The sequence below is a fragment of the Lytechinus pictus genome, chromosome 12 (assembly GCF_037042905.1).
Source record: "Lytechinus pictus isolate F3 Inbred chromosome 12, Lp3.0, whole genome shotgun sequence".
Lineage (NCBI taxonomy): Eukaryota > Metazoa > Echinodermata > Echinoidea > Temnopleuroida > Toxopneustidae > Lytechinus > Lytechinus pictus.
In genome coordinates, this window is record NC_087256.1 from 2,955,065 (window position 1) to 2,981,856 (window position 26,792).

The window sequence follows — 26,792 nt, forward strand, 5'->3', positions numbered from 1 at the left end:
CGGAACGGTTTTCAAAGTGGGGAGGCTGAGCAAAAAGTGGGGGGGCTGACCATGCAAAAAATCACAATCATATGGTCATTTTTACGTTTTTGTACACGGTTTTGGAAAAAAGTGGGGGCTGAAGCCCCCCCCCCCCCAATCCCCCCCCCCCCCCCGATTCCGCGGCCCTAGGCCCTGATATAGGTCTGTCGACGTGGTGCGCATGCGCCTTGTTGATCAAGCGCCTTGTTGATCAAGCGGCTGCAAACAGTAATAGCTCATTATTTTTACCATGCTTGCAGTTCTCCGGCCGGTGAACGGAGGAATTCAACACAGAAGAAGAAGCATGCGCATGTGCACAATAACATAAACAAGTGAGATCGCGCGCTAGCGCTGCTCGGACCAGTCTGGAGTAAGATATAGAAATCATGCATCCAATTCCGAAATCAAAGATCATTTTACCAATGGATCCTGATTCCCCGCTGAATAGAGTAAATATAAATCGTTTTTAAATTTTCTTGCCTTTGAATAATATTTGTGTTCTGTAGACACTGAGTTTATCTCGAGCCCAAGCCTTCCAAGGCCAAGAAATCGCCCCCAACTATTTTTTAGAACATATTTCTCGCCGGTCCCACACATTGATATTTGTGACAGGTCCTGCCAATATAGTGCAATGGCAACGCAGTTTCGCACCGTCAACGTCACATTTTTGTTTAAAATATTACATCCAATTTGACAAAGAAATATATAGTTTAAAAATTAATAAACAACGTACTTTTATCAGTGTTTATAGACCGCAGTTGGCACAAATTCCTTTCAAATGATGATTAGAACAAAGTCATTCTCGGTCCTTTTTTTGGTAGTTGTTTACTTGTAAATTGCCATCTTGAGCTTGAGACTCGAGTGACGTCATCAACCTCTTTACTAACCCAGGGAGCCTAGGGGCTTACCGTGTATTTGACCATATAGTCACGGGACTAGGGTAATTTATGGTTTAAATATCTATTAAAATGAATTGTGAAAACAGAAATTATGCACTTACCACGATTATAATATATGAAGGTCTAAAAAACGTGTGGCAGTATCCTGACATCGAGGGCGAGGCACAGACTGGAACCTCAAAAGAACGAAAAGTTCTGTCGCGGTAGCTCTCCTTCTTTCAAAATTCATAGCAAAATGGCCGATCGAGATCGGTACCAAGGGTGTAGGGCGCATGCGCGAATTTGACCAAGTCTATATGCGCTAGTGCTATACTATACTATAGCACTCGGTCTCGATCGGCCATTTTGTTTTGAATTTTGAAAGAAGGAGAGCTACCGCGAGAGAACTTTTCGTTTTTTTGAGGTTCCAGTCTGTGCCTCGATGTCAGAATACTGCCACACGTTAGACCTTCATCCATATAATCGTGGTAAGTGCATAATTTCTGTTTTCACAATTCATTTTTATAGATATTTAAACCATAAATTACCCTAGTCCCGTGACTATGGTCAAATACACGGTAAGCCCCTGGGCTACCTCTTTACCAGTCGCAATATATCGTGATTTTTACACTGCTCTATGACTTGTCTTCGTATTTTAACGCTGATTGTCTTTGTGTACACATTCTGATCTTGTTGCTCACATTGATTGCCGGGATATCAAAAATTCTTATTGGAAAGCCTTGATAAAAGCCTAACTAGCTAGCCTGGCTGGCAGTTTTTCATTTCCGGTTATTTATCTTAAAAACCAAGATTTTTGGCAAGAAACAAAACATTGTCATTGGTACGGTAATACATATTTTTCAGTATTTGATCCGATAATCAGTAATATCAAAAGAAAGCATATAACCTAAGGAAAATCATGGGCCATCATTTAAAATTCTAGAAATCTAGACAATTTTTTTTTCCTACCACAGTGGTGGAGGGTTTTACCCGTGGGTGCTCGTACTAAATTAACGGGCTACCGTTGGTGAATGGGGATGACATTAAAATATCAGAAATTGTTGAATAAATCCCCAGAAACGACAGTTATTCCAGTGTAACATCGCCTAAGCTTGGCTTGGCCTGCTTGGCTTTGCTAGTTTTGATGTGAACTGAATTTAGCGACCAAAAGGGAGGGGGAGGGGGCAAGTTGTTGCATTTTCGATGCTGACCTAGGATTCTTTACCGCCTTTCTATGTCTGTATGTATTTATTTTTATCTACATGTAGCTTTTTTTTAATCTGCATTTGTTTTTTTGAAAATGCAGATTTTGATACTTTGATCTGTGATATTCTTAATTCTTTGGACATGAGCTTGTTCTTGCTGATTTTTAACCTCACTGATATTGTACATTTATGAATGTATTCTTAGTTTTCAGTGAAAAGATATGAATGAACTTGAAGAACTTAAAGTTAAACTGTCCTTCAGATAGATATTTCATGTTATGCCTAACTTCAAGTTCAAATCAAACTCTGAACGTAAGCTTTTTTAAAAGAAAATTAATGTTATTGTAAAGAAGTGAATATACATGTAGGTAGCATTTGGCCAGGGCACATGATGAAATGTAATGGGAAGTACATGTAATTGTCCTGCAAAAATACCACTTGATTTAGGCATTGACCATCTGTACATGAAGTATTAAAGAGGACCCATGCATTAGGGAGCTACAATGTAGTTTGCTTTCACACTGGTCTGTTTGAGAAAATTGAACATAATCATCCACTGTTGATTTCAGATAATAGTCAAAATAGCATGTAAAGATGTATCATGTACCAGCAATTTTGAATATTACCTGTATGAATTTTAATTATTATTTTGATAAATCTATTATTTTAAATAATCATCCCATTTTATATTGCGTGCCTCATTGACAATGCCTAGTTTTTACTACAGCTATTCTCTGTTTTTATTGTCTTTATTATAGGCTCATCAATGTGAGCGAAAAGCAGAGAGAATGATGAATAATGGACTTCACGATGCCGCTCTACTGTGCTATCAAAATGCATCTGGTATTGACAATTTATAGTTGTATAGGCCCTACCTAATTTACAATAATTTGATAAATGTGGATATTTTATTTTTTGATAGATTTATATTTTTCAGAATTTATAGGTTTTCAAAATTATGAACATTATCATGTGAGACTAAAGGACAATAGCAAGGTAGTATGCATAACCCTATATGCTATAAAACCATGTTAGAGTGAAAAGATAATACCTGGAAAAAAAATCATACTTATATTTCCAATTGTATGATGAAGTGTCAAGGCTCTCCTAATGGATATAGGCCAATGGCAGGAAATTCACTTTATTCTTGAGTTCAGTGTCCCTTTAGATATGAAAGTGACAAAAAAGCCACTGAAAATTTAATGTACTTTCTTTTTTTCATAGAATTTTTGTGCTCTCGACCACTTAAACACTTGGATTTACACCTTTATTTTGAAGATTCATCTTATTCATTAGTTAATCCTCTCTAACCACGTAGAATTATATGATGAGACTGTTGGTAGCCAAATATATATATTTTTAGTTTATATTGGATTAATCATCTAAGGATGATCATAGTTTGACCCTAAACACTGTAATATTGCAATACGAATCAATGACCTTTATAGCTTAATCCAAATTGTCATATTACTTAGGCATGATGGCTCAGTAGTTGATGTTCTCTTTCATTTTATTGTTTCTTTCAGAGTATATTGTGAAAGCCATGGAGAAAACCAAAGATGCAGTTGTTCTTCATTCTCTGAGACTCCAGAAAGAAAACTATGACAAGATGCCAAATCTTGTCAACAAGAGGAGACAACTTGATGAGAAGAAAATGAATCTAGAGAATCTTCAACTTGCCGTACCGAAGCCTGACAAGAATGGAGTTGCAGAAAAGCCAAGTGAGGAGGACGAAGAGAAAGCAGATGATGTTGATGGAGGGCAGGAAAGTGATGATGAGGGTTGCTTGAAGAGCATGGAGCCAGTGTCCGGCAGAATTCCAGGGGTTCTACAGGCAAAGGAAGAAAAAAGTAGAGGTAGAACTGATAGCTTTGAATCTCTCCCATCTGTAGCATCAGAAGACACTGATTCTTTGCTGCAGTGTTTGAACGAGTACCGGTACTCTGAACTTGATAAGAAAGACATGAGGACTTTTTACCGTCCTACAAAGGTTCTTCAAGCCTTAAGAGAGTTCGGTAGTGGGACTGCCAAACCAAGTCTGAAAGTGCATTCTCCACACCAGCAAAAGCAAGCATTGAGAAAGATGGAGGTAGATGACAAAGTGCTTTTGGAGGAACTTTCAATAAAGACCATGGAGATGAAGAATCATGTGGTGAATCTATTGGAACAGATGGAGCGGTGTCAGCAGGAGAATGACCACTTGAAGAACAAGGTCAAGGAACTTCAGCAGGAACTTGAAACACAGAAAAGTCAGCGTAGAGTACAGCAGTCTGTCCATCCTCCAACAGACTTCCGCAATGAATTCAGTGTTCCTTTCAGCTTATTAGCACCCCCTGAAAATGGAGTGTCAGATTTAAATTCAACACCAGGAATAATCATTCCACAGACTCCTCCTGCTCTTGCTCCACTAGAAATGCCAAACTTTGATGATCAGTGATAATGCCAATGTTAGTTGAGAGGAAGACCTGGTGGGTGTTTCATAAAGCTGTTCGTAAGTTAAGAACGACTTTAAGAACGATTGGTCATACCTTCTTATTCTTATTCTTGTGGTAAATGGTATATTGAATTGGCGATGGCTTAGCACGTATACGTAAGAAGGGTTCACCAGTCGTTCTTAAAGTCCCTCTTAACTTACAAACAACTTTATGAAACGGCGCCCTGGGGGATGTTTATGAAGCTGTTCATGTTAAATGACTTTATAGACAACTAAATGATTGAGCTAAATGATATATCCCTGATCCCTCTGTAACATTTAAGATTATGTTCCAGTTGTGCATAAAGCTTTGTAAAAATTCATGATGAACTCTAAGAAACGCCACATGGGATAATCTAGGTTATGTATAAGATATTACAGTCATAACTTTTTAGCCCTCTGATGAATTTGCGCTACCCTCTATACTCAAGAAATAATACTTTCTTTATTAGGGCGAAATTTGATCTGACAATGTCAAATCAACATTTTCTGCTATGGGCAAAGTTTTTACCTGGGGACTGAATAGTTTCTATTTGCACAGTTCACTATTACCTGAAAAACACAGTTGAATTTGTTGCTTACATTGCTGACATACAGCATACTTACTAGTAAGTGTGTAATGTGTTCTGCTTGTACCACTATGATGAATTAAACTGCCCAAAAAAGTGGTTTTAAAAATGAAGGTGAATGCCTTAAATGTAGGCTGCTTGGTGTACATTGGTTTTAAATTCAAACTGGCATTCACAGTTTTTCATCCCATGTAATGTCATGATTTTTTTTTTTACATCCAAATCACCATGTTTTGATTTTTTTCTTCTTATTTTCACAGACATGTGCTCTATTTAGTGCAATGAAGACAGCTATTTAATTTTACATTTGGAGTTTTTACTATAAAAAATATGATCCATCAAAGTGGTCTATAAGTTCCTCAGTGTATCATTGATGATGAGATGATCCTGATCATTACAAGTAATATCCATGCATATCTATACTTCAGAATAGAAGAAAAAATAGTAAAACTTGTTTTTGTTTATAAATGATTAGTTTTCAGCTTCTAGAGTTAAAAACAATGTATGTTTTTGTCAAACTTCAATGTAGCTGATATAGCCTATCTTGCATTTTCCCCATCACTAACATTCATCTCAAAGTCATAAATATGCTGTTTTAGTTTGGTTATTATGGTTATATATTTTATATTTATAAAGAAAAGTTTGTAGGCAAACTTGGATGATGGTGTAAGAATGCAAAAATTGCACTTCTTGGATAAGAAATTTCATTGCAAGTAATATTCTGTGAAAGATAAGGTTCAGGAGTGACAAAATCGGTGGTTTAGATATTCGTACTACTGCTTTGTCAGCCTGACTTTACTGAACTTAGAACATACACTTATGTTAAAACATTAATTTCAAACATGAGAGAGATTAATTATAGCAAAGAAAAATGTTGACTGAAATATAAAAAAAATGTTGAAAATGTATGACAATATTTCAACTCCTTAATTGTAGAACTGATGAAAGTTCTGGATATATATCAGATAATCTCTCACATGGATCTGTTTTGTGGAAGGGATACCATTTGAGATTCCATGTTTGTTGTATTTAATTCATGTCAATATTCTTATTCCTGAACCTGTTTTTTCTTGTATTGGTATGAATAGCTATATTTTTGCCTTATTTTAACTCCAACTTCATGGATTTATTGATACATACTGCCTTGAATCACAAATACTGCCATGAAATCCATTTTTGTCTCACCTGCATAGCAGAGTGAGACTATAGGCGCCGCTTTTCCGACGGCGGCGGCGACGGCGGCGGCGGCGGCGGCGGCGGCGTCAACACCAAATCTTAACCTGAGGTTAAGTTTTTGAAATGACAGCATAACTTAGAAAGTATATGGACCTAGTTCATGAAACTTGGCCATAAGGTTAATCAAGTATTACTGAACATCCTGCCTGAGATTCATGTCACATGACCAAGGTCAAAGGTCATTTAGGGTCAATGAACTTAGACCATGTTGGGGGAATCAACATCAAAATCTTAACCTAAGGTTAAGTTTTTGAAATGTCATCATAACTTAGAAAATATATGGACCTAGTTCATAAAACTTATACATAAGGTTAATCAAGTATCACTGAACATCCTGCATGAGTTTCACGTCACATGACCAAGGTCAAAGGTCATTTAGGGTCAATGAACTTTGGCCGAATTGGGGGTATCTGTCGAATTACCATCATAACTTTGAAAGTTTATGGATCTGATTCATGAAACTTGGACATAATAGTAATCAAGTATTACTGAACATCCTGTGCAAGTTTCAGGTTACATGATCAAGGTCAAAGGTCATTTAGGGTCAATGAACTTTGGCCAAATTGGGGTATTTGTTGAATTACAGCCATAAATTTGAAAGTGTGTTGGTCTAGTTTATAAAACTTGGACATAATAGTAATCAAGTATCACTGAACATCCTGTGCGAGTTTCAGGTCACATGATCAAGGTCAAAGGTCATGTAAGGTCAAAGAACTTTGGCCACGTTGGGGGTATTTGTTGAATTGCCATCATATCTCTATAAGTGTATTGGTCTAGTTCATAAAACGTGGAAATAAGAGTAACCAAGTATCACTGAACATCTTGTGCGAGTTATAGTAGTTTTCAAAATCAGCACTGCTGCTATATTGAATCGCGTGATGCAGGTGAGACGGCCAGAGGCATTCCACTTGTTTGTCTTTAGTATCGCTTTAAAGTAACAGAAAATAATAAGGAGTGCAATATATAATATACATTATGTCCTTATTTTTCATCTTGCCAAAATTTATTTGTTCCAACATGTTATTTGTTCCATATATTGTTCCATATTTTCTCATGTTCTATTTCCTTTTCATCTTGACTAATTATTTTCTTAAATTTCATTCAGCTCAGTAAGTTTTAATTTCCAATAACCATATTTATACCTAGGAATCAGCGTACGGGCGGTCGGTCTGTCCGTTGCAAATGTTGCCAATTTTCATGAAACTTGGAACATATATCGTGTTTGGGTGGAGATGTGCAAGACACACTTTTCGCATGTGTCAGAGATGTGTCGCAATGGTAACGGTATACTAGTATTTGGCAAAAATAAGGTAAAAATCTTGCAGTTCAAACTGCTTCCTCAGTTTTTTAACAATTCTCATGAAACTTGGTAGACAAATTGGTATTGGTGTAAAGATGTGCAAGACATATTTTGTGTGTGTCTGAAATCATTTTGTCATGGTAACAACATTAAATGACAAAAATTAGGTAAAGAACTTGCAGTTTCAATTACTTCATTAATTTTCAACCAATTCTCATGAAATTTGGCTCACACATTGGGTTTGAGGTAAAGACTGTGCGAGACCCATATTTTGTGTATGTCGGATATTGTGTTGCCATGGTAACAATATACTATAGGCCCCAAATTAGGTAAAAATCTATCAATTTGAACGACTTGATTAGTTTTCAACCAATTCTCATGAAATTAGGCTCACACATTGGTCTCTAAGTAAAAATGTACAGGACATATTTTGGCATGTGTTGGAAATCGTGTTGCCTTGGAAACAATATATTATATGTCAAATATTAGGCAAAAATCATGCCATTCAAACTACTTCATCAGTATTTAACCAATTCTCATGACATTCAGCTCACACATTGGTCTTGGGGTAATACAAGGCAAGACATTTTTTTCCATGTGTTGGAAACTTTTGGCATGGTAACGGCATAGGGCGGGGGTATTAATCACCTTCAGTGATAGTTCTAGTTTTGTAATGTATTCAAGCTTAAAGTGTATAGCTACAAGGCATTGCATCTCAAGAATATGGGTAATTTTTTTTCAAATGTGTGTATTGATTGTGGAAAAAGAAATTATTTCACAATGCAGCCACGAAACCACCCATTAGATGACTATTTTCACATTGTTCACATTTTACTTCATGTATATGTGCACATTTACTTAAAATAAAAGGTATTACATAATTACTGCATGTACTTTAAATTCCAAGGCTTTTAACCCTAATTGTTGGTACTTCCTTACGTCTCGAATATTTTGAAACAAGATTTCATGACTTTTTTTTCTGATCCTTCCCGCACATTTTGATACCAAATTCATGGCGATTAGACCTACCGTACGGGTGTCAGATTTCGTTTACCAAACACAATCACTGAAATTTCGCTATTTCTCGATATGACTGTATAATGCTATGGACAAAATCAGTAGCTTTTCCAATGTATATAAATACTCTTCTAGTAAGTATCACCATTGTTTCAAATAGTGTAAATAATTACCACACACAACACACCCTCTCACACACCCACACATACGCATCAGAAAACGCTTGATAAGAAAATGGAAAAACAATAAAATATAAGAAATAATTACCACAACCTATTTTTTTTCAGGAATCGATGAGGCATTAGGTCAAACCCCCGTTTGGAGAAAGACCGCAGTTCAGATTGCAAACTGCGAGTTTTATACCCCATTTTACGTTTGGAAATCCCAAAAATCATTTCTAAGCCCTAATCAACCCTGCTTGGCCAGGTAATCCCCGCTGTCTCAATTTCACCTCCACAGGCCAGTATATGAGCGTTGAGCCAAGGACGAAATGATGAACAGCTGTGCTATTACGTAAGACTTCTCTGCCTGTAGTAGGACCTTCGGAATGAAATTATTGTATTCGATATTTAATCACGTTTTCAAAGGCATATTGTATTCAGAAATCCAATGTTAGTCCATTTTCAATTTCGAACGAAGAAAATCGACCTCGAAATAAGGAAAGTAAGCGAAAAAAATTATGGCATGTTTTGCAGGGACCGCGCTCAGCGCTGCACATGCATCCCATCGTGTGTGGCCCCCTGCTGTGACTGTATATGCCGGGCTGTTGTGTTATCTTCGGACCGAGGTCAAGAAACAGGTGTTTTGATACGTAAATTGCTTGCTTGGGGGCAGTTAGGGTTTGTCGTACTTGGAGAAGAGAATTGATGAAGAGGGAAACAGGGGTATAGTGTTCTCAAATTGAGGTTTTCGTCATGGGTGTTATGAAAGACATTTGTACCAAAAATTCCTACTCCTGAGGCTTTATATAGAGAGATATACCAAAATCTATGATTTCTCGCATAAATTAATTGATTAAAATAAAAGGATTTATGTACATATAGCTCTATAACTTTGTAGATTACATAATTCTTGACCCTTGTGCAAAATTTTGAGGCAATCTGGCAACACACGGCCAAGATCTTGGGGGGGGGGCATAATGGACCCTCCCCGGTAATAACAAGGTTTGAAATACCCCAGGAGTATTAGGATTAAAGGAGAATGAAACCCTGCAGAAAATCAATTTTTATGAAAGGAGATAATAGTTGGTAGAGTGTCTGTCTCACAACTGGAAGGTCAGGAGATCAATTGTTTTTTTTTTTTATTCAAGACATGATTCCCATTTCCTTTAAAGTTTCACCATTCTATTTTCTTCCACCCTTTACACAAATCATTTTCTAACAAAGACTAGATTCTTTTTTAAATATTGAGAATGTAAATACATATGCCGGAACTTCAAGAAATGCTAGGGAAAATGTAGTTCATTTCTTGAGAAATTATTCAGAGTTCTGTAAAACTAGTTATTCATAAGCAACAAGAAGTGAATAAATGACCAATAAATCATTTGAGTATAGTTCATGTTTATTATTTAATATCATACCAACTGTACAAAAATCTACAAATTTACAAAAGATAACATTAATCAGTTCATACTGCACACATAGTGTTAAACTTGGTTAACTGAAAACTAAAACGTAGATAGAAGAGTCATACATATGGAATTCAAACTGGATGACTTCCATTTCTTCCACACTAATGCAGTTAACTTATAAAAATGCAAAATATTCACCAACACAAAATCATCTCTTGACATAGGGTAAAGCTTGTTTCCTTTTTAAAGGTATATCAGAATATTTCTACATTTTTTTAGATATATCCAATCTTTATTTTCCCTGACACTGTACTATGGAACATAGTATTTTCCCTGATGAATGTCAAAGAATCTGAAATGCTGCAGTTTTAATTCATAAAGTTTAAGAGGATGTACATGTACCATATCCACCCACCCAGAGAAATGTAGAATAAAATTAAAAAAAACAACTAGCTTTTAACGACCTATTTGGTTAGAAGATTAGAAAACTCAAAAAGGTATGCATGAATTTTTTTTTTTACTAGGCATACCTGATGCCTACCGGAACCAAATGGTCCCTAAACAAGGTCTATGGGAATACGGGAGTTCTGTATCCAGTGGAACAAGTTGCTGGTTAGAAACTACCAAACCAAATAGGTCTATGAGCAGCTTTATCAGATTGATTCGTTGGTTAATATTATTATCCTATATTGTAAACAGCCATTACTATTGCACTTAATTTTCCTATAGCTTGAAGGTTAATCACATTCTAATAAATGATTTTAATTACAATGGCAAAAAAATAGGGGAAAAAATTAAAAGCGTGAGGTGAACTGTTCTCTAAAGGCATTTCAACCAGTGGTCAAATTTAGTTCTTCGGTATGTTTTATTGTGAAATTAATAAATAACCTAATAAATACAGGACTGTTGAAACAAAATCTAGCCAAATAAAAGTTTGAATAATCCTCAATGTATATTTTATTTTTCATCCTTTTGAAAACCTAAATATGTCATATTCAGCAATGATTTCATCCTTGTAGTGTAAAGCCTGCTGCACAAAATGTGATCCAGTTGCAACTTAACTTAAATACAAATGGCATCTTGCATTTAGATGTGACACTTAAACAATACTATTAAAAAATCAAAATTCTGTTTTAGTACAAGCCTTTTGGCCAGAGTAACGTCCAAATCAGTTTCAAATCATATTGGATTGCTAGATTGCTATGATGTCACTATGATATTGGAATTGTATTTGTTTTTCTAGGAGGGATTGCATAGCCTTCATACCATTATTCAAAACATTGATTGTTCATATCAAATACTATTTGTACATCCTCAGCGAAATATGGAAATGACGGTTTTACCTACAACTGAGTATCCTTCATTATCACTCTGCTGATGGCCTGACAGTTGCTCTTATCTAAAATAGACATGGACTAGGATGTTTCACAAGGTCAGCAAACATGAGGGTAACAGTGAGGATTACTGTTGGATTTCAGATTTGGCTGCATCCCTCAAACAAAAAATAATTATTTAGAATTGATACATCTTTGACTGGCCACATAACCTGCTATCAACCAAGATCATGATCCCACCAAATAAGAGCCTGAATCTAGTTTAATTATAAGATGATATCCATGATCATTTCTCCTCTATCATGACTCAACTTTTCTGATAAATTCATATTTATTTATGTACATCTTAATACACCTGCATTGTCAACAATTCTGTGTAAACTATTTTCAACCAGAAGAAACGTACACATCCCTGTATGCTTTTCTCACTGAACATAATGACATCAATTCTGTATCTACATCTTGTCTCCTTTACAATTAATGCCACTCTTCTCTCGTATTGTCTCTATATAACATCTGATTACGATAAATATCACAATAATATTTACATATATATCTTTCTTTTTCTTCATTGTTGAACTTATGAGCATCTTTAAGGGCATTCCTGCCTCCATATTAGACTTCTTGAAAGGAACAACAAACTCACTTTTGTGAGCTTTTGATTTTCTTTTATTGCATTAAAATTTCTCTCTTCCTGTTGACCAAAATAAAAATGCACATGCAGTAGATAGAAATAATCAGCATAGGTCTGAAATTGCTAATCTTGGGACTTGTGTCTCCTCATAAATCATACTGATCTATTGCAGCATTAATGCCTGCCAAAAGAAGCAAACTTTAAATACTTAAATATTTCCATATGAATATTGACTTTAAAGGAGAATGAAACCCTTGAAACCAGCTGAATCCATATCAAAGAGAAAAATCAAAGAAACATATTGTTAAAAGTTTGAGGAAGATTGAATGAATAATAAGTTATGAGCATTTGAATATTGAGATCACTAATGCCATGTAGATCCTCCCATTGGCAATGCGACCAAGATCTGTGATGTCACACACGTACAACTCCCTCATTGCTTTAGTACTTATTTCACTTATATTCTCACTTTTATAGAATCTATCACAAGGTGAGGTGTTCTCTTTATGAGAAGACAAGTACAGAGGTTTCACAACATTATATCATTGATGAATCGTTTGTCATATGATTAGAAAGAGCAAAAAGAGATGTTTTGGGGTATATTTTCAGTGTCCAAAAGGGGAGAGTTGTTCATCTGTGATATCATAGATCTCGGTTGCGTTGCCAATAGGAGGATCTCCATAGCATTAGTGATCTCGACATTCAAATGCTCATAACTCTTCTATTGCTAGTCCTATTTTACTCAAACTTTTGTTGGTCTTATTCTTTGATTTTTCTGCTTTCACAAAAGCTAACTTGCTCCAAGAGTTTCATTCTCCTTTAAGAATATTTTGTCTGTCAGTCACCATTAAATCCACTCCAAAGAATGATTCCTTCAATCAAGGACCTCTTGTGGATAGAGTTGTGTTTAAAAAAAACTATCAAAAATAATAGAAACAAGTTTCAAATACTTGCTTCTGATCAGGAAAGTCACCATATTTTGATAGGGGAGGTACCCCCGGTAAGAAAAAACTAAAGGTGAGATGTTTATCAATGGAATAATCAGGGTATTATACAGTGCATCTCCCCCCTTAAGAAAAAAAGAAATTATCAAAGATATATCATAACTTAATACAAATACAATACACAAATAAATTTCAAATACCCACTGATAAGTTACTTTTTGGTATCATTTCTTCAAATTGTTTTTACTCACTCATGCGAGAATGAGGAATGAGTTATACCAGGTGAAAGAGGAGATTCTAAGCATTACATTGATAGTAAATGTGCCTGTATATTGTATATGCGATTAAGTTATGATAAATCACCGATAAAAGTCTTTTTCACTGGGATGCACTGTATATTAATATGACAAAGATTTTTCTTTATCATACTGTTATCTCTGTTTTCCTCCTCTACTTAAAAAAAAAATCATAGGGGGTCACCTCAGTGCACTTGTGGCGCTATCCCTACCTTTGACCGGTTGAAATCAGTTATTTTGGTTTCTCTTACTTGCATTTGAGTGCAACTTTGCAACAGGGCATCTCATCTTTAACCCCTTAAAGGGCCTGTTTCAGAAATGTTGAAAAATGACTTGTGGTAATATGTTCATATGGGATATAACCTGACTGACCATAAGAGCATCCCATAAACATGATCTAACCAATGTAGTAGTCTGGGTAGAGTAGATTCCTTACAATCTTATCATCTTGATATATTGTGTCAGTTACAAATGCAGCTGTTTGGCATCATTTGGTGAAGATTCTACTGGACAATAAGGGCATTTGATCCTGGATATAGAAGAGATTAAAGAACATGATCAATTATCATTCATCTTTAATTCTGAATTCTGGAAAACATATAAAAATTTGAAGTAAAAAAAAAATTAAAATGAAATTGACCCCCAAAATAAAAATAGAATTAATCAAAGTTTGACATTTTGTAAACAGTAATTCTGGAAATGCTTTCCACCAACTTTTTGCGAAAGATTTATTAAGTAGCACCCATTTAAAAAGCAAAATGAATAAAAAGGAAAAATACATGCCTTTCACTCACATAATCTATGATAATAAAATACAAAAGAATTTTTGTCATCTTGCCTCTAAAATAAATGTACAACAGCATCCTACAGCTGTCTTAATGTACATGCAAAAGTTTGCCTCGACCATGAATTTTGCAGCTGAGGACGGGGGGGGGGGGGGGGAGGAGTAGGTCAATTTGACACCCTCCCCCTCCCTGTACAAAGTTGGTCTGAAAATCCCAGTTATATGGGGTTAAAGCTCCGTATTATAGCAGAATATAATATCAATTTTTTATTTTTAACATTGCTTACTATAATTATTCCTATTATCACTTGAAAAAAAGGATATGAAAGACCAGTTGTTTTATCTGAGTTAACTGAAGCAGACTTACTTGTTTCCATTGATAAGTTTATTGAGTGAATCTCTTGAGATTGCATGACCACATGCCAGACGCATAGGAGGGTTGTTCTCTGAGGCCTGTTGTCTCAGGATTGGGCAAGCAAATATAGAGTGGTAGCGTTGTCTTGGCTCAAGCTCAACTTCAATCTGAAATTTAAGACAAAAATCATAAATCTGACATTTGTCAAACAAAATTATACAAGAAACTAGTGAACAAACCACATATGTCAATATAACTATCAGAGTGCCATCAAATGTGTGATATATGCTTCATCAGGAGGTAAAAATCTGAAAACAATCACTATGAGATTAAAATTTCTTTGCATGTTACTTAGGAAGACTATCATTGTGAAAAGTGCTTTGACCAACTAATCAAGATGGAAAGTATGCTATATAAATCATATTCAATAAGATCCACTACAAATGATTTCTTCCCATATGCCCCGACATACAAGTTATGCAGGCTTGAGTTTATTTTTTCGATGACCCAAAATCTTATTGTATGAACTTACATTAATTCTTAGATGAATTGTGATCATCATTCTTTGTTATTACTTTGCATTAGTTGGGATAAAGAGAGAGGGGACTGGAGGGAGAGGGAGGCAAAGAAAAAAAAAGGAGAGATACAGAGAAAGGAAGCAGGGAGAGAGCTGGAGCAGAGTGTAAATATGAAAGGAGAGAGAAAGGGGAAAGATGGATGACTATAAAGATATAGGAAGATCAGACAGGGATATACTCACTGGCAGTTCATCCTTAGCAGTCCACATGACATGGCACTGTCTCTGTTGCATAACCTGTTTGATCTTCTGAAGAGCTGGCAGTGCTATGGTACCTGCTGAAACACTGCAGTAATAGCAGAAACAAAACAAAAGAAACATGAGCATACTATTTGGGATTATATTCACATCTACTTATGTAAATGATGCATAAGATACACTTTCTAAATCTTTTATGACAGTCATTACTCTAATATTTACATAATATACAAATATATATGCTTGAGGATCTGGCTGAAAATATACACATCGAATGAATATAACATAGTACCCTTCTACCGAGGCCAACTGCCCGAGGGAAGAAAGGTACTATTGACGTTCTTGAGTGTGAATAATTTGAGCTTATTCTGAGAATGAGTCATTGTAGCTCTAATCAGCCCCTTCCCCCAGTCTCCAATGCATAAAAAGCTTTCTTTTATTGAGGTCAAGTAGATACAAAAAATAAATATTCTTAAACATAATTTATCCTTATCTCTTCCCCAACTTTTTCAATGGATTCAAAATTTTCACAAAACAATGATAGACAGAAGCAAGGGTGGTGGCAGGTTATTTTTATAGCGGGTAAGCTGACCTAAAGCTGACACCTTTTTTAAATTGAATAGGGGTATCATAGTTACAAGGCTAAGATTTTTTATAACCTTTATTGTTTCTTCCCTTTCTCCCTCATGGTTTTCTCTTTTTTTTCTTCACAACTTGAAAAATAACGGGGGGGGGGATGTCATGCCCCCTCTGTCTGCCATTGTCCCTACATCGTAGACCTACCCCACTGTAAGAGGACTTTCAATAGACAAGCCCAAGAGAGAGCAGGCATCCTGGGTAAAGACGTCACATATTTCCAACCAGTTAACGGGATCTAAGAGACGTGCATAAGGTGAAGCTTCCAAGCCTTGACGAATGTACAGGAAACTCCCCATCAAGATCTGCAATTCTGTTGTTCAAAATGGGAGACAGCAAGATCAACGTGGTGAAATTTTCATTATAATTATTATTATTTATTTGACCAATATGAAAAGCACAAATACAATAGAGCAAAGAAACAAGTACAGTAAGTGTAAACATAATGTGGTTAGTAATTATGACTCTGTAACTCGATGCTTCCATGTATCAGTCTCTAGTTACAAAATGTTAATGATGTTTAACAAAATGTCAGGGGTAGATTAATTAATCATTCCAAATTTAAAAAGAGGATACAAGTCTTCTCAATAAAAATTGTGTTTATAATAGAGGCAACATCTTGTTAGACATTAAAAAACTTAAAAAAATGTTATGAGACAAGGATATCAGAGCAAAATTAGCATCTTGCTTTCTCTGGGAATTCTTGACATCAGAAATATTTAGAACTGCATCATTACACATAAATGCCAGCGGCATTGAACAGAATCCAATTAAATTACCCTCAAAGTGTTTGTATGAATTAAAAATATGTGCCAAATCATTCTGCTTCAGGCAAGATGGCAGGGTTTTTTAAAGCAATATTAATACACTGTCCAACTTGTGCTTATCTATATTCATGATCTCCAGTATGAGAGTTTTTTCAGCTTAGATTTCATTGATTCCACCAAATTAGATCTAGATCTACCATGATACGGTTACAATAAACCTTGATTTAATTATTTTCTCATGAAATCCTTGATGCAACTATTTTCCTTTACCTTTAGAGGCTGTCTATCTAAAGGACTTTGAATGCTGATAAAGTTTGGATAAATGTATCTTTGAATGGTAATATTTTCTCAATGGCTTTAGAACATTTGAATCATATCCTACTTTTACATTTGCCTTCTCACCTTTTTCATGGGCTCCTGCAAACTGGGAGAAGTGACGTGCATAAAGGAGAGCTTCAATCTGCTTCTCTGGACCTTGCCGTATGAGCTCTATGAAGTGTAACCTGTGTAACTTGAATTCCAGTGAACTGTTCTGTGACCTGAGTTGCTCCCTGTGATTTGCTGCCCATCTAAAAAAGAAGAGTCCGATAAAAGACATGTAACTTTGATTTACTATAAAGGAGAAAACTAAAAATCTGTAATCGGTTCTAGATAAACACGTATGGCCTTGCAACTCATTAATCTAACTTATCGGATCACTTATGCTAATTTAAGAAAATGAAAATAATCAATGTAGAAAATTTCTGGATTGTCCCTTGTAAAGTCACGTTTGATCTGGTAAATGAGTTGGAAATCTAAATATGGCATCTTATTTAATGGTAGCATTCCAAGACTACCTTTACATAACAAGTGGAATGCCTCTGGCCGTCTCACCTGCATCACGCGATTCAATATAGCAGCAGTGCCGATTTTGAAAACTACTATAACTCGCACAAGATGTTCAGTGATACTTGGTTACTCTTATTTCCACGTTTTATGAACTAGACCAATACACTTATAGAGATATGATGGCAATTCAACAAATACCCCCAACGTGGCCAAAGTTCTTTGACCTTACATGACCTTGATCATGTGACCTGAAACTCGCACAGGATGTTCAGTGATACTTGATTACTATTATGTCCAAGTTTTATGAACTAGACCAACACACTTTCAAATTTATAGCTGTAATTCAACAAATACCCCAATTTGGCCAAAGTTCATTGACCCTAAATGACCTTTGACCTTGATCATGTGACCTGAAACTTGCACAGGATGTTCAGTAATACTTGATTACTATTATGTCCAAGTTTCATGAATCAGATCCATAAACTTTCAAAGTTATGATGGTAATTCAACAGATACCCCCAATTCGGACAAAGTTCATTGACCCTAAATGACCTTTGACCTTGGTCATATGACGTGAAACTCATGCAGGATGTTCAGTGATACTTGATTAACCTTATGTATAAGTTTCATGAACTAGGTCCATATATTTTCTAAGTTATGATGACATTTCAAAAACTTAACCTTAGGTTAAGATTTTGATGTTGATTCCCCCAACATGGTCTAAGTTCATTGACCCTAAATGACCTTTGACCTTGGTCATGTGACATGAAACTCAGTCAGGATGTTCAGTAATACTTGATTGACCTTATGGCCAAGTTTCATGAACTAGGTCCTTATACTTTCAAAGTTATGCTGTCATTTCAAAAACTTAACCTCAGGTTAAGATTTGGTGTTGACGCCGCCGCCGCCGCCGTCACCGTCGGAAAAGCGGCGCCTATAGTCTCACTCTGCTATGCAGGTGAGACAAAAATGACTTCCCATGATTTTCTTCCATAATAAAATTACTTTCACTTCATCAATATGTGCAACGGCGAGCACTAGTAAGCATTAAAAAAGTACAACATAAATGCCCTGGTTTATCAAGAGAGATTTAAATTTGAGGCAATAGTAGTGTAATGCCGTAAAATCTTTTCAAGCTGTAATTTAACTTAATCCATTAACTAATGCCACTAGACTTCATCATTTAAAAAACAGTGTATTTATTAAAAACTTAATATTGTTTGAGTGACTACTTATTATTGTTCTTTTTATTAATTTGTTACCTTGGCTCACGCAAGAGAATTCACCAAGAAATATCTTGTCAAAAGTGTTAAGCATCTGTTCTCAGAAATTGTCTTCCTGAGTTTCCACTGTATAAACATGTAAAGTAAACCTATGCATGGTTTAACAAATAACTATAATTCCATCATAATTAGTAATATTGTGGCCAATATCTTACTGTAACGCTGGTTGCAGATTCTTCTCCTGCAGTGCAGCAAGGATTCTGTTGATTTCTACAAATGGTTCTTTAGCAGAGTCTGACACATCAAGATTGGATTCCTGGGTACACCAAAACAAGACAAGCCATCATCAGAAACATTTCACTTCTCAAATGCAATAAATATACATTATTTGCATTATACTTTACTTTAAATCAACCTTGCTCAATAGGATTTATATTCTAAGTTCCTGATTAAAGTGAGATTGGGCACATAGCTTTGTTCTCGTCATGAAAATGCAATCCAAAGATCTGAAAACAAAATTATAATGGATGACTGATTTCACAAAATATATCAACATTTTGATTTTTCAACTCTTAGTCTATTCTATTGTTTGGCTCTTAACAATAAAACTTGAAATTCAACTTATTACTTGTTTTTGGTAAAGGGGGTAGATAAATATTTCCTAAAATAAATACATTATATCAATCTATAAATGTGGTTATGATTTATGACAGATGTAAACATGTAGCATAACCTTACCTGAGATAAATTTTCTGCAATGTCTAGCATACCCTGCCTTAGAAAGTGTTCAAAGACGACAGTATTGAGGAGTTTCATGCGGTCTTCATTGCCATACGTTGGGTCTTGGTTCAGGTCTATCAATTCACTTACAAAATTCTGTAATAGAGATAAAAAGAGCATTTGACAACATCGTACATGTAAAACTGAATTTTAAAAAAACATCCCCAAAGGAAAAAAAAAGTATCTGATATGAGTACATACCATAAACACATGAACATGAATGAAGAAATAGAAATAAACTATATGATTGCAAATTTTCATTAAAATACTGTATTCTACAACTGACACAAAAAAGGAACCCATTTCCACTTGAATACCTATGATCTAATAAATATTACTGGAAACAGAAATAGAGACTTGTTCATATTCTTACCATTTTAGAAAACATGCAGTCCATGTACCCCCCCCCCCCCCCCAAAAAAAAAAAAAGGGGGAAAGAAATAATTATAAAAAAAATAATAATAAAATAAATATGTATATAAATAAAATGAATAAAATAAAATCTTTTGGAAAGAAAAAAAACCCAAAAGGTTCTCAAAATGAATTGAAAATGGCGTGGGATGGGAAGAAAAAGAATAGGAATAAATGTTAAAATGAGGATGAGGGAGGAGAACAGCAACAAAACAAGATCCTTGTAAATGCAAAAGAAATGAAATTTGATACTTACTTTGTCTATTGATTTTCCTACTTTGGAGACACTACTATGAATATCTTTATGTTCATTGCTAAGTCTGGATGTTATCTCTCTTACACGCTTTATACTGGATGACAGCAGGTGATTATGAAACAGATTGAATTGGTCATCATGGGGAGCTGAAAACAAAAACAAAACAAAATAAACTTAACTTACTTCTTGAGTCAACGAATATCCTAATGTGTTATTTACGATATATTCTATAAGGGAAAGTGTTGAAAATCATATCATTTTTTTTCTTATCATGATAGTGACGACCATGGGAACATGTGCAGTTGAATGGGAAATAGTCTTGTACTGAATGTGTGTGATTGAATTTTTAGAGGTCTATGTGTATCAATAAGATGTATGATTATTAATAACATGTACGTCTGGGACCAATATTTAACATCACCAACTTCTACATGCAATGGTCCCCTCCACAACAGAACGAAAAATAAACCTTAATTTCACAGAATTCTTATAATATAAATGATTCAAATTAAGTTAAAGGCATAAAATGAAATATTTAATTTAGTTAATCTATAGATCTACAGCAGTTGTGGCATGTTTGATTTGCATGTGTTGTACCTGTGATGTTTGCTCCCAGGTTTATTAAATGTTAATTAATGTACTGCACCCATGCCAGGCAAGGGTACCTCCCAACCCCGGCCCCCCATAAAAAAAAAGAAATCCACAGACCACAAAAAAAAAACCTGCCCCAAAAATGACTTATTCAACCATTAAAAAAAAAAATTAACACTAGAGGTTCTATATCAACACGATCAACTTTGCCATAAATTCAGAATTTTGATGGTGGCAATGTGGGCATGCAACAAGCTCAACTTGACACAACCCCGAGTTTACATACACAATGAGTGATTTCAAGTCCGGTGTTGGCCTTGGTGTTAAAATTATTTTGGCCCTATCCACTCAAGGGTTCATTACATGCCGCCGCGCACAGAAAAATCAAGCCATAGAAGTTGTGTGTTGTGAACACCAGAAGTGGGATCGCAGCACGCGCGACCCACTAGTTAGAAATCCACTGCCAAACGCGGTTCATGGTGCGAGGTACTTACTAATACTAACCTCGCAATACGTGTGAGTGGGCCCTATCTTTAACCTTGTTCATTGAATGAGTGGCCCTATTTAGCTCCAAAACTTATTCAGAATCACTGGCTCACTGCTACCATCCTGCCTGTGGTGAATCTACAGGTAGGACTATGGTATGCCAATACTGTATAGAGCACACTCTTTAAAAAATCATTAAAATATCACTTCTGTGACCAAAATCATTAATTTCCATACAGTTGCAATTCAATTTTTATTAGTAACTTAGAATAATTTTTATATTGACCAGAGCGCTCAAAAACTTGAATTTTGGGCATATTTTTGTGTACGCCCTCTATTGGTGGAAAGTAATATGGCAAGAAAATTTTCATTTTTCAAGCTATATTTTTAATAAAGAAAAATAATTTAAAGACTCAAATTTACTTAAGAGCCAAGTTATATAATGAAAAGCTGTAATGGAAACTGACAGTGTAAAAAAAAATCAAGCATTTGTCCAAAAGAAAAAGAGAAAATAAACCAAACATTGTCAACCTTATTTTGCCACACATGGAGATGTAACTGAGAACAAGGTTATAATTATCATAACCTTGTTCATTGCGCATACATTTGTAATTCCGAAGCTTCGTTATTCCGAAGGTTCGTATTTCCGAAGGTTTGTAATTCTGAAGGTTCGTAATTCCGAAGGTTCGTTATTCCGAAAACGAAATAAGGTTCGTAATTCCGAAGGTTCATTAATCCGAAAACAAAATGAGGTTCGTAATTCCGAAGGTTCGTTAGTCCGAAAACGAAATGATTAACGAACCTTATTTCGTTTTCGGACTAACGGACCTTCGGAACAACGAACCTTATTTGTTTTCGGATTAACGAACCTTCGGAACAACAAACCTTATTTCGTTTTCGGATTAACGAACCTTCGGAACATCGAACTTTATTTCGTTTTCGGATTATCGAACCTTCGGAATAACGCCACAAATGTTCGGATTAACGAACCCTTTTTCGTTTTCGGATTAACGAACATCGAGGTATAGGCAATTTACGTGTTTCGGAATTACGAACCTTCGGAGTAAAAAAAAAAAAAAGAACCTTCGGAATTACGAAGTGTAACCGTTCATTGAATGAGTGTTCAGAATCAGACTCTTCAGAGTATCAGACTCAGTCTCATGAGTTTGTAAAAGTGATCCAGATCACATTACAACATCTTAACAACTAGTGAGTGACTTTTCAGGGGCATAATCGTGATATAGTCCCCAAATCCAAAAGTGGGGATTATTAGAATCACACCTACCAGAACGCATGAAAATCACTTCCTTTCTCCAGAACACAGTCCCCAACTCTCGCACAACTCTGTGGCAAAATGATAACACACACAAATGAAACATGTACACTGTATATAAACACTAGGGTTCTCTCCCTATTATATACTCGTGATCCAGTCCCCACTCAATGGGAAATCCAGTTTGATTTTCACGGCGGTGGGGACAGTTCCAACAGTATATATACTCGTGATCCAGTCCCCACTCAATGGGAAATCCAGTTTGATTTTCACGGCGGTGGGGACAGTTCCAACAGTATAGTATACTCGTGATCCAGTCCCCACTCAATGGGAAATCCAGTTTGATTTTCACGGCGGTGGGGACAGTTCCAACAGTATATATACTCGTGATCCAGTCCCCACTCAATGGGAAATCCAGTTTGATTTTCACGGCGGTGGGGACAGTTCCAACAGTATAGTATACTCGTGATCCAGTCCCCACTCAATGGGAAATCCAGTTTGATTTTCACGGCGGTGGGGATAGCTCCAACAGTATTCATACTCGTGATACCGTCCCCTCACAACATAAAATCGTGCTCGTTCAACAAGGGGATGGGGACAGTTTCCTGATGCATTGTGACAAGGATAAAACATTTTAGGGTATGGCTGCGGAAGCTGATGAGGGAGGGGGGGGGGGACTTCAGCCCCTATCTTTTTCCAAAACATTGTGAATCCTTCTGAACTAAAATCCTATAGAAATGCCTTCATATACAGCATAAAAGTGCAGTCTTTTTTCCAGACCCGGTTAATTAAAAATTATAATATAAGTCCAAAGTCTTTTTTTCCAGACCCGGTTGTTTCAAAAATTATCATATAAGTCCAAACTAAGATACCATAATGATATTCCAGTGGAATAAAAATTAAAAATCGAGTTTAGTATTTTCTCCAAACCCTGTTATTACAAAAGTATAAATATTAGTACAACAACAACAACAACAACGTTATTCTACATCAATAATATTAGGGGGGCCTTGGTTAATTAATGTTGTTTGTTTGTTTTTATTGTTTCTCGTGATTTCCTATTTTGAAATAACTGGAGCAAAGACTACACCATATTTCCGTGCTATTCAATGTTGATAAGATTGCAGGGTTTTTGTTTTGTTGTGTTTTTAACAATTTTTATAACTGGGTCTGGAGGAAAGACTACGCTATATTTCCATGTTATTTAACAATAAAAAGAGATTGGGGATCTTTATTACTTTTTTACTCTTTGAGAAATGATTTGTAAAAGTGGGTCTGGAAAAAAAGACTTTGAACTTATATTACAATTTTTAATTAACCGGGTCTGGAAAAAAGACTTTGCACTTTTATGTTACGGCATTTCTACAGGATTTTAGTTCAGAAGGATTCACAATGTTTTGGAAAAAGGTAGGGGCTGAAGTCCCCCCCCCCCCCCCTCCCTCATCAGCTTCCGCAGCCATACCCTAAAATGTTTTATCCTTGTCACAATGCATCAGGAAACTGTCCCCATCCCCTTGTTGAACGGGCACGATTTTATGTTGTGAGGGGACGGTATCACGAGTATGAATACTGTTGGAGCTATCCCCACCGCCGTGAAAATCAAACTGGATTTCCCATTGAGTGGGGACTGGATCACGAGTACTATACTGTTGGAACTGTCCCCACCGCCGTGAAAATCAAACTGGATTTCCCATTGAGTGGGGACTGGATCACGAGTATATATACTGTTGGAACTGTCCCCACCGCCGTGAAAATCAAACTGGATTTCCCATTGAGTGGGGACTGGATCACGAGTATACTATACTGTTGGAACTGTCCCCACCGCCGTGAAAATCAAACTGGATTTCCCATTGAGTGGGGACTGGATCACGAGTATATATACTGTTGGAACTGTCCCCACCGCCGTGAAAATCAAACTGGATTTCCCATTGAGTGGGGACTGGATCACGAGTATATAATAGGGAGAGAACCCTAGTGTTTATATACAGTGTACATGTTTCATTTGTGTGTGTTATCATTTTGCCACAGAGTTGTGCGAGAGTTGGGGACTGTGTTCTGGAGAAAGGAAGTGATTTTCATGCGTTCTGGTAGGTGTGATTCTAATAATCCCCACTTTTGGATTTGGGGACTATATCACGATTATGCCCTTTTCAGGACCATCTTCATTTTATGTTTGGTGTTATCATCGTGTAAAAATTGACCTATCACCAACACCAAAACAAAAGGTCGACACTGAACTTGAAATCACCCACTAGTAAATATAGCACAGCTCACAGCCCACTGCACTGGCTGCACTCACTCAGTTAAACACACAGCAACATACATACAAAGCACAGACTGACGAGTGACGTGAGCAAGATAGACAAAGCCTCAAAGGCGCAGTGTTTTGTTAGACTTCTGGATCAGATCTACTTACACTTTGACAATTCTTCTTGCACAGATGCAAGGTTTTCTATTAATTCATCTAATGTTCTCTCAGCATGATTCAAAACACCATGAAATTTCCCAATAACTTTATCAGCTTCTCTCTCGACATTCATGCAAGCTTCCATTTTCAACTCAAGAATCAACAATATGTAGTATGGAACGCCTTTCTTGTTTATTCAGGAATTTTAATTTCGTTGACGGGGGGGGGGGTACCGAGGGCTGGTAGGCCCTACTACTTATCTTAAAACACAAAGCAATTATGCAATTAATTCACAGCAGATTGGGAGAGTCTCAGATCAGTGTAAAAGATAGATAGATAGTTATTTTGATAGATAAATGGTATTTATTATGATAAAAGTCAATTCGCAGCCAAATGCCGAATTACACGAATTTGTACGGATAATATATACAGAGTAAAATTTCAGTAACATATTGGTATAATAGTAACGAATGGCATAGGCGGATCCGGGGGGGGGGCGAGGCCCCCCCCCCCTATTGGCGGAGTAAAAAAAGGAAAGAAAAAAGGAAAGAAAGAAAAAAAAAAGAAGGGAAAAGAGACTGAGGAGGGAAAAATTAGGAAGCATATAAGGAAATCTAGTGAATAAAATAAGATGAGGAAAAGACTTGAAAAATACTTCTTTAATAAAATCCTTCATGTCACTGTAAAATTTTCGCTCACGCTTCGCGCTTGCATTGCCTTTTAGGTGATTCAGGCCTACATATCTTGCTCAATATGGAGCTTAAAACATCAACTTTTGAAGTCAATATATATACAAAACACATTTCAGCTCGGAAATCGAACTTTCATTATTTTAGGCATGTTAGGCTTATTAGATTAAGTTCCCGGATTAAGTTAATAATTGTCCCTTTTTCAGAATGGAGATATATCGACAATTTCATCTTGCACTTAGGAAGAAAAATATAGTCATCATTTCCATATGTGATGACAGAATGTTCTTAGAATGCCCGATCCTATGTCAAAACTCAAAGTAATAATAATGAAACATATATCAGCTCTTTTTTAACTGTGATCCATATCCACCTCACAATTTTCCTGCAAAGTGCTTGAAATACAGAGCTTATATTGACACTTTTTCAGATCGGAATATTAAATGTTTTAAGCTCGCGCTTCACGCTCGCTTTATTGATTTTATGATAAAAAAGGTATTTAGAATGCCCAGATTCTAGGTTGAAATCGGAAACACGCGCGTGCATGTTTTTTTTTATCATAATTTTTTTTTTTTTAGATATTTTTATTTTAAAAATATCAGATACGCAACTTGTTCTCTTCTAAAGTCATCCTGTTTCAGATCACAATATCCAAAATTTTCTGCTCGCGCTTTGCGCTCGCATTTTTAACGTAGGAAGATTTCCCAATTACTCATCCTCTTCATGATTTACAAAACATGAACAGAGTGTCCCATTTTTAGGTGGGAAATCTCGATTTTTTCCGCTCGCGCTTCGCGCTCACATCAATTGTTTAGTCATATACGTATCTTTTTCACGATTACAAAAAAGTGCTTAGAATTATTTACATTTTTCAGGTGGAAATGTCAAAATTTTGAGCTCGCACTTCGCGCTCGCATTATTTGATTGTTGAATTATGTAACGTCGTCATGGCTGATGGCAAACAGCCGTTAACAGATCCCATTTTTGTCTCACCTGCATAGCAGAGTGAGACTATAGGCGCCGCTTTTCCGACGGCGACGGCGACGGCGGCGGC

The 26,792-nt window shown here is 36.0% G+C and overlaps 2 protein-coding genes across 3 annotated transcripts; one reads left to right on the forward strand and one right to left on the reverse strand.

The window, feature by feature from the left end:
• The first annotated feature begins 227 nt into the window (after positions 1-227).
• On the forward strand, positions 228-8,467 carry LOC129273365 (nuclear receptor-binding factor 2-like). 2 transcript variants are annotated; one of them, XM_054910392.2, is made up of 3 exons: positions 228-470; positions 2,863-2,947; positions 3,631-8,467. In XM_054910392.2, exons 1-3 carry the CDS (start codon positions 408-410, stop codon positions 4,539-4,541), a joined length of 1,059 nt encoding a protein of 352 aa, XP_054766367.2. In that variant the 5' UTR covers positions 228-407; the 3' UTR covers positions 4,542-8,467. The 2 variants fall into 2 exon arrangements, with proteins under 2 accessions (XP_054766367.2, XP_063963394.1); XM_064107324.1 differs by lacking the exon at positions 2,863-2,947 and having other exon boundaries at positions 312-470.
• Positions 8,468-10,241: 1,774 nt separating this feature from the next.
• Positions 10,242-25,239, reverse strand: LOC129272840 (E3 ubiquitin-protein ligase RMND5A-like). Its single transcript, XM_064107323.1, has 9 exons — positions 25,059-25,239; positions 20,293-20,438; positions 19,584-19,721; positions 19,061-19,161; positions 17,197-17,363; positions 16,175-16,340; positions 15,377-15,479; positions 14,629-14,783; positions 10,242-14,006 (listed from the first exon to the last, which is right to left on the reverse strand). Exons 1-9 carry the CDS (start codon positions 25,192-25,194, stop codon positions 13,943-13,945), a joined length of 1,176 nt encoding a protein of 391 aa, XP_063963393.1. The 5' UTR covers positions 25,195-25,239; the 3' UTR covers positions 10,242-13,942.
• Positions 25,240-26,792: the final 1,553 nt, after the last annotated feature.